This window comes from Chlamydomonas reinhardtii, chromosome 15, assembly GCF_000002595.2.
Source record: "Chlamydomonas reinhardtii strain CC-503 cw92 mt+ chromosome 15, whole genome shotgun sequence".
In the NCBI taxonomy this organism is placed as follows: domain Eukaryota; kingdom Viridiplantae; phylum Chlorophyta; class Chlorophyceae; order Chlamydomonadales; family Chlamydomonadaceae; genus Chlamydomonas; species Chlamydomonas reinhardtii.
This window is the reverse complement of record NC_057018.1, coordinates 1,008,086-1,015,663: the sequence shown is the minus strand read 5'-3', so window position 1 is coordinate 1,015,663 and position 7,578 is coordinate 1,008,086. Positions and strand designations below refer to the sequence as shown.

At 67.0% G+C, this 7,578-nt stretch overlaps 3 protein-coding genes across 4 annotated transcripts in view; 2 read left to right on the top strand and 1 right to left on the bottom strand.

Annotated features, from left to right (window-relative positions):
• The window catches only part of CHLRE_15g638956v5 (uncharacterized protein), a 6,317-nt gene extending 2,082 nt beyond the window's left edge, over window positions 1-4,235 (top strand). The window contains exons 2-5 of the mRNA XM_043070598.1: window positions 131-290; window positions 526-615; window positions 892-2,660; window positions 2,835-4,235. Of these exons, the coding sequence (XP_042916495.1) occupies window positions 131-290; window positions 526-615; window positions 892-2,660; window positions 2,835-3,486 (2,671 nt within the window). The 3' untranslated portion in view covers window positions 3,487-4,235. The remainder of the gene's footprint in view (window positions 1-130; window positions 291-525; window positions 616-891; window positions 2,661-2,834) is intronic.
• Window position 4,236: 1 nt separating this feature from the next.
• Window positions 4,237-5,688, bottom strand: CHLRE_15g638955v5 (uncharacterized protein). The gene has a single exon (XM_043070597.1). The coding sequence runs from the start codon at window positions 5,541-5,543 to the stop codon at window positions 4,977-4,979; it is 567 nt and encodes a 188-aa protein (XP_042916494.1). The 5' UTR covers window positions 5,544-5,688; the 3' UTR covers window positions 4,237-4,976.
• CHLRE_15g638954v5 (uncharacterized protein) overlaps window positions 5,599-7,578 on the top strand; it is a 6,256-nt gene continuing 4,276 nt past the window's right edge. Inside the window, exons 1-3 of one of the 2 annotated variants that reach the window (XM_043070595.1) lie at window positions 5,599-6,219; window positions 6,455-6,544; window positions 6,821-7,521. In XM_043070595.1, the coding sequence (XP_042916493.1) occupies window positions 5,881-6,219; window positions 6,455-6,544; window positions 6,821-7,521 (1,130 nt within the window). In that variant the 5' untranslated portion in view covers window positions 5,599-5,880. The remainder of the gene's footprint in view (window positions 6,220-6,454; window positions 6,545-6,820; window positions 7,522-7,578) is intronic. The other variant, XM_043070596.1, reaches the window with a different exon arrangement.

The window sequence follows — 7,578 nt, the reverse complement described above, 5'->3', positions numbered from 1 at the left end:
CTCGGCCCCTCGGCGACCGCCGGCCGTGTGGCCCGCGGCCTGGCGTGCAGCTCCGCAACCAGCGGCCCGGCGGCGGCAGTGCTCAGCGGCGGCGGCCCCCGCCTTGCCGCCACCGCACCTGCTGCCACAGGGGCTGGCGGCGGTCTGCGGCAGCTACTGCCGCTAGCCGCCTGGGCCCGTCAAGCCGCACCAGCGCCCGCCACTGCCGCACCTGCAGCAGCCGGGGCGCGCAGCTGTCTCCTACAGCCGGGGCGGCGCGCGCAGCAGCAGGTGCTGGCGGCTGGGGGGAGGTACGGCAGTGGCGGCACCAGTCACAGGAGCATAGACAGGAGCAGCAGCAGCGGACATGGCGGCATCGGCAGCAGCCGCAGTAGCAGTGACGCTGGGGGGAGGGCAGGCGGAGGTAGGGCAGGCGGAGGCCGTTGGGCTGGCGGCAGGACGGGCGGTGCCGGTGACAGGAGTGGCGGCGGAAGAAGGGCGCGTGACCCCGCGGATGACATGACCGTGTGTCGGACTCTGGAGCAGCTGCAAGGAGTCATTGATCAGCGGCTGGCGGTGTGGTGCGAGCGGCAAGACGTGATCGCCATGTCAGCTGCCTTCGGCCGTTGTGGCAAGGTAAGAGGCTGGACTAGCTAGCGGGCAATGACAGGAGGAGGGGCAGGGGCAGGGGTCGGGCTTGCCTGCAAGCACGTGCGGGCCTTCCTGCATTGCAGTGCGGGCACTGACAACGCCAACAACACACGCACCTCCTTAGCACTTACCAAGCTCGCGCGGTAGTGCTTAGGGACGCGTTGCATGATGACGATGGGGCTGATCCAAGCTTCCTTTTCACCGCCACAGTGAGTGATCGAGGTATCGTCCTTTCCCACCGGCCCCCTCCCTCCCCTGCAGCTGGAGTCCGCACACGCCAGCGGGCCCGCCGCCACAGCCGCGGCCCGTGCTGGCATCATTGCGGCCCTTGCACCTGCTCTCCTTCCGCTCGTGCCGCGCATCCGCCAGCCGGCCGGCTGCAGCCTTCCGCTGTGGGCACTGGCGAAGGCCGGGGCTGCCATCGACGGGCGTGTGGAGTCAGAGCTGGCGCCGGCACTGCTGCAGCGGCTGGTGGATCCAGTGTTGCTGGACAGTGCCACTCCCCAGGCCCTGGCGAACGCACTGTATGCCCTGGGCAAGCTGCGGGAGGACCAGCAGCAGCGGGGCTCGGGCTGGGACCCCACCTCATCGCCGCACCTGAACGCACTGGCGAGCGCTGTGGCCTCGCGGCTGCGCGCGGCGAGCGGGCATGGCTTTGAGCCGCAACATGTTTCTAACAGCCTGTGGGCGTGCGCCAAGCTGGGGTACCGCGACTCAGACCTTCTGCGGCCGTTGGCGGAGGCGGCCGCAGCCCTTGCCCCGGACATGAATGCGCAAGGCCTGGCCAACAGCCTGTGGGCGCTAGAGGTCCTTGGCTGCACCGGACCGGCGTTTCGGGCAGTGCTGGAGACGCTGTGTGGTGCGGCGCTGCGGCAGCTGCGAACACCGAAGGAAGCTGAAGCATTCAAGCCGCAGCACCTGTCCAACATCCTGCTGGCGCTGGAGGGGCTGCAGCTGGGAGGCAAGCAGTCCGAGCGGCTGGCGGCTGCAGTAGCAGTGGAGGCCATGCGGCGGGGCTTTGCCGGCTGTAACCCACAGGAGCTCAGCAACTCGGCGTGGGCCCTGGCCAAGATGGGGTATGGGGCCGGTGCAACGCCGAAAGCCATGGAGCAGTGCCCCTGGTACGCGGCCGCGGTGGCAGCAGCTCAGCGGCCCGGGGTCATGGCCAGCGCCAAGCCGCAGGCCTGGGCCAACCTGCTGTACGCGCTGGCATTGGTGCGCCACCAGCCGCCGCCCGCGTTGCTTGACGCAGGCGCGGCAGCGGCGATGCAGCGAGGCAAAGCACAGGAGTGTGCAAACACGCTGTGGGCGCTGGCGGTGCTGCAGCTGCGTAACGCCGGCTTGGAGGCGGCGGTGTGCGGCCGGCTGGGCGAGCTGCTGCAGCGAGAGCCGGAGTCGCTCGTTGCACAGGCCCTTTGCAACAGCCTGTGGGCGCTGGCGGTGCTGGCAGGCGGCGGTGTCCCTGCTAGCCCGGCTGCCTCTGCGCTGGCCCCGGCGCTTGTCCGTGAGGCCGTGCGGCGCCGTGAGGAGTTTCAGACCGAGGAGTTGCGTCAGCTCTGGCAGGCGCAACATGAGTTGGGCGGCGAGGTGGCGGAGGCTCTTGCCCGCAGCCCCGACCTGCTAGCCGCGATGGAGGCGGCGGTATCTGCCAAGCGGGCGACGGGGTCGACCACCAGCAGTACGCAGGAGCAGGTGGCAGAGGCGCTTCAGCGACTGCTGCAGAAGGGTCGCCTGCCCATCGTTTCGGTGCGGATGGAGGTGGTAGTGGAGGGCGTGCTGGGGCGTGTGGATATTGTGGCGGACTGGAGCGACGGGCGGAGAGTGGCCATTGAGGTGGACGGTCCAGACCACTTTCTCACCCACCGGAAGGACGACCCGTCCGCGGTAATCGGGTCCACGGCCCTGCGCAACCGGCAGCTGCGGCGGGCGTTTGGGGAGGGCGGCCTGCTGTGTGTGCCGTACTGGGAGTGGTACGGTCTGCGGACGCCTTCCACTCAGGAGGCCTACCTGCTGCAGCAGCTGCAGGATCTGCTATCGGGCGCTTCGTCATGAACAGCGGCAGGGAAAGGCAGCGCCGCCGCCCCTCGCCACCAGCAGCAGCGGACGGCTCAGCCGCAGCCGGACACTGCCAATAGCAGCACCACCGCCACCACCACCACTACAGCTAGCAGCAGCCAGAAACGACGCATCCTCGTTGTCCGCAGAAAGGCTCCAAAGCAGGAGGCGGCCGGCGGCGGTGGGGCGGGAGAGGCCTCGGGCGCAACAGCAGCTGCAAGGACGGTACCGGCGGAGGCTGAGGTGGTGGCCCCTGCCCGGCAGCAATCAGCGGAAAAGGCGCAGCGGCTTCCCAGCAGTGGCGCTGGTGGCGGTGCTGGCGAGGGCGGAGGAAACGGAACTCCTCTGGCGCCGCAGCCTCCACCACCACAGCAGCAGCGCGTGTCAGCGCCCCGGGCGCGCCGCAGCAGCAGCCAAATTCAAAGCCGTAGCAGCCAGGCGGGCTCGCCTTCTCCTGCTCCACCGGTTGAGGCCCCGCCGCCGGAGCAGGTGCAGGCGGCAGCGCCACCCAGGCGGGCCGCGGGTGGGAAGCGGACTGAGCGGAAAGCGGCGGCGGCTCCGGCAGCAGGCGGCGGCGGCGGCGGCGGCGGCAGTGACCCCGGGGCGGTGTTGGTGCCAGCCGCGGTCTCTGCGAAGCGATTGTTGGTGGTGGCCGGGGAGGCGGACTCGTCGGCAGCAGCTGTAGAATGTGGTGGTGGTGATGGTAGTGGCAGCGGCGGGGGCCTGCTCGCGGGCAGCAGGCGGGGGCAGGCGGTGGGGACCGGCAGGCGCGCGGCACAGAAGCCGTGCAGCAGCGAGTGAACGAAAGGGGGCGGAGCAGTGACCTGGGTTAGTGGTTGCAACACAAACATGCACACGTCTTGTGATTTGCGTTCCGTTACTCCTTGTGCCCGGGCCAAGCATACGTGTGTGTATATGGAGCACTGAGAGCAACATGCTAGGGCGCGCCACGACGGGCTTTGGGCTTTTGTGTGGCGTGTGTTTGGTGCGGTGCCCAGTTCGGTAGGCATCTGTGGTGACCGTCAGGCAGGTGAGCGGCCGTGGGGCCCAGGGGCGGCCATACACGGGGTGCAGTGATGGGCGTGGCATGAGTGGAGTTAGCGCACACATACCAGCTAGGTATTGACACGTGCACACACGGTGCGTCAAATGCGCCAAGTTTGTGGCATGCTGTATGTGTTGTGTTTGGTGTGTAGGTGCGCAGGGCCACGGGTCAGCGGTGGCAGTGGCCGTGGCCCGGGGCGTGTGTGTGTCACTGTGTTGGTGGCGGCTGACGTGGCGAGCAGGCGTGACGGTGGGGGACAGGTTAAGGAAGGGGCGGAGGCAGAGGTGGAATTCGGGGGTTGCAGCGCGTGTAGCAGGCCATGGCTGGGCCCGGTTGGCTGGCAATACGACGTGCAGCATGTCTGTGGTGGGGTTCACGCCCATCGGTATTCTTCCTGATGTGTGGAGGCAGCACAGCCAGCACGAGGCTAACATCAAGTTCATGAGCATAAAGCGACCTCGGCCCTGGCCATCGGGCCGTTCCAATGCAATCCTATCTGCTGCTTCTAATGGAGTGAATCTGTAATGGGAATCGGGTGCAGGCCTGGGGCGGAAGGGGCGGCGCTGATAGCCTGGGGCACCAGCGGGGCCGTGTGCGTAGCTGATAGAGGTTACATGTGGGACGACAGCCGTGGACTAAGCCAGGGCCCCAAAAACGTACGAGACACGCACGCTCACCCGAGGAGAGATCCCCGAATGACCCCCATGCTCCTCGCCTCCGGAGAGGGGAGGAACCCCAGGCCCGGCTCACCACAAACGCTAGCGCTGCTCACCTAAGCCGTGGGTCGGCGTCATAAGACTACCTCTTGCGAGTCCCTAAGCTGACAAGCTAGGGTGAGGCCGGTGGCGAGTCCGCTGTTGGCCCTACCAAGATAACCCCTCCAACATCATCTGACGCTAGGAATGGGTGCTGGTTCGGGACAAGGTCCCAGCGGCGCGGAGGCCGACGCAGACTCACAAACGCAGCTAGCCGTGACCAGAAGTCCGCAATCACCTCCACACCTATCCTTCGCACAACAGCCGCCTCCGCAGTCCGGTCTGCAGCCAGCCGTGACCAGAAGTCCGCACAGCTATCTACGGGTCCTCTGGAAAGTGTGACGCATCCTATGCGTCGTCGCGGACAGCGCGATTTCGGCCCAACGCATTGGCATCACGGAATGATCATAGCTTTTTCTATACGTGATCTTAGTCCCAGGGCGCGAGAGCGAGTGCAGCGTATGAACGAGGCGTGTAACTGCGCTTCATTGTCAGGCGCGAGAATGCTGTCGGCCGTATTCCAGGGCCGCCACAGCAGCCAAGCACACGATGTCCCACACCGCCTGCGATAGCCCTGGTGGCGCCTGTACTAACCACAACTGGTTCCGTGTGATGTCCACATTCGCACGCTCCCGCATCAAAGCACGCAGAGCTTCCGCCACCACACAGTCCCAGAAGTGATGAACCCTAGCCCCAGCAGTCATCTGAGTCCCACACGGGCATTTCGCCACGCGTCCATCTGCGGCCCACGCCGCAAGCATCCCAAAGCCCGTGAACCCATTGACTGCCAGACGCCAGAGCGGTTCCTTGTGTCGCGGCTCCCACACCAAAGCCCACAGCCGCGCCAGGGCCGCCCGCAGCGCATGAATCGCTTCCGCTGGCGGCGCGGCGCCGCTGTAGGCCTCTTGGATGAAGGCCAAGTGACGCACGCGGAGCGCGTCGTACGCAGGCGCAAGTTGAAGCTGGGTTGCCTGCTTCACCGAAAGGGTCAGCAAGGGCACGTCAGCCGCGCCATGCCGCCACCCCAGGCGTCGCCTTGGTACGGAGCGAGGGCACATGCTGGCGAGCCAAGCCGCGGATTCAGTCTCACAGCTGAATCCTCAGCTTATACATCGTTATACAAAAAGCCCTTGTGCCCTTGTTTGTCAGAGTTTGTTTAACAGAGCTTCATTTGCCCGCGCACCAGACTGGCCCGTTGTTCCTTTAGTCCGATCATTGTGTCTATACTTCCATGTATAGTATCAGTTAGCACTTACATACTATAAGGCACTGTGGGCCTCAGCCTGCTGAGCCTAAAATGTTACAGTCCGGACGCGGCACCGCAGCGAGTAGACATGGCTTAGGCAGTAGCTATAATGCTCCAGCGTCAGCACGCACATGGCATAGGGTGGGCCCATGCGGCATACCGCTGACCCAGCCTCGCGCCGCTCGGACCGCCGGGCGCCTCGGCCCCTCGGCGACCGCCGGCGGTGTGGCCCGCGGCCTGGCGTGCAGCTCCGCAACCAGCGGCCCGGCGGCGGCAGTGCTCAGCGAAGGCGGCCCCCTCCTTCCCGCCACCGCACCTGCTGCCACCGGGGCTGGCGGCGGTCTGCGGCAGCTACTGCCGCTAGCCGCCTGGGCCCGTCAAGCTGCACCAGCGCCCGCCCCTGCCGCACCTGCAGCAGCCGGGGCGCGCAGCTGTCTCCTACAGCCGGGGCGGCGCGCGCAGCAGCAGGTGCTGGCGGCTGGGGGGAGGTACGGCAGTGGCGGCACCAGTCACAGGAGCATAGACAGGAGCAGCAGCAGCGGACATGGCGGCATCGGCAGCAGCCGCAGTAGCAGTGACGCTGGGGGGAGGGCAGGCGGAGGTAGGGCAGGCGGAGGCCGTTGGGCTGGCGGCAGGACGGGCGGTGCCGGTGACAGGAGTGGCGGCGGAAGAAGGGCGCGTGACCCCGCGGATGACATGACCGTGTGTCGGACTCTGGAGCAGCTGCAAGGAGTCATTGATCAGCGGCTGGCGGTGTGGTGCGAGCGGCAAGACGTGATCGCCATGTCAGCTGCCTTCGGCCGTTGTGGCAAGGTAAGAGGCTGGACTAGCTAGCGGGCAATGACAGGAGGAGGGGCAGGGGCAGGGGTCGGGCTTGCCTGCAAGCACGTGCGGGCCTTCCTGCATTGCAGTGCGGGCACTGACAACGCCAACAACACACGCACCTCCTTAGCACTTACCAAGCTCGCGCGGTAGTGCTTAGGGACGCGTTGCATGATGACGATGGGGCTGATCCAAGCTTCCTTTTCACCGCCACAGTGAGTGATCGAGGTATCGTCCTTTCCCACCGGCCCCCTCCCTCCCCTGCAGCTGGAGTCCGCACACGCCAGCGGGCCCGCCGCCACAGCCGCGGCCCGTGCTGGCATCATTGCGGCCCTTGCGCCTGCTCTCCTTCCGCTCGTGCCGCGCATCCGCCAGCCGGCCGGCTGCAGCCTTCCGCTGTGGGCACTGGCGAAGGCCGGGGCTGCCATCGACGGGCGTGTGGAGTCAGAGCTGGCGCCGGCACTGCTGCAGCGGCTGGTGGATCCAGTGTTGCTGGACAGTGCCACTCCCCAGGCCCTGGCGAACGCACTGTATGCCCTGGGCAAGCTGCGGGAGGACCAGCAGCAGCGGGGCTCGGGCTGGGACCCCACCTCATCGCCGCACCTGAACGCACTGGCGAGCGCTGTGGCCTCGTGGCTGCGCGCGGCGAGCGGGCATGGCTTTGAGCCGCAACATGTTTCTAACAGCCTGTGGGCGTGCGCCAAGCTGGGGTACCGCGACTCAGACCTTCTGCGGCCGTTGGCGGAGGCGGCCGCAGCCCTTGCCCCGGACATGAATGCGCAAGGCCTGGCCAACAGCCTGTGGGCGCTAGAGGTCCTTGGCTGCACCGGACCGGCGTTTCGGGCAGTGCTGGAGACGCTGTGTGGTGCGGCGCTGCGGCAGCTGCGAACACCGAAGGAAGCTGAAGCATTCAAGCCGCAGCACCTGTCCAACATCCTGCTGGCGCTGGAGGGGCTGCCGCTCGGGAGGCAAGCAGTCCGAGCGGCTGGCGGCTGCAGTAGCAGTGGAGGCCATGCGGCGGGGCT

Bases quoted from the DNA above. Each gene is read 5' to 3' on its own strand.
- CHLRE_15g638955v5 (XM_043070597.1), bottom strand. From the start codon at position 5,543: ATGTGCCCTCGCTCCGTACCAAGGCGACGCCTGGGGTGGCGGCATGGC.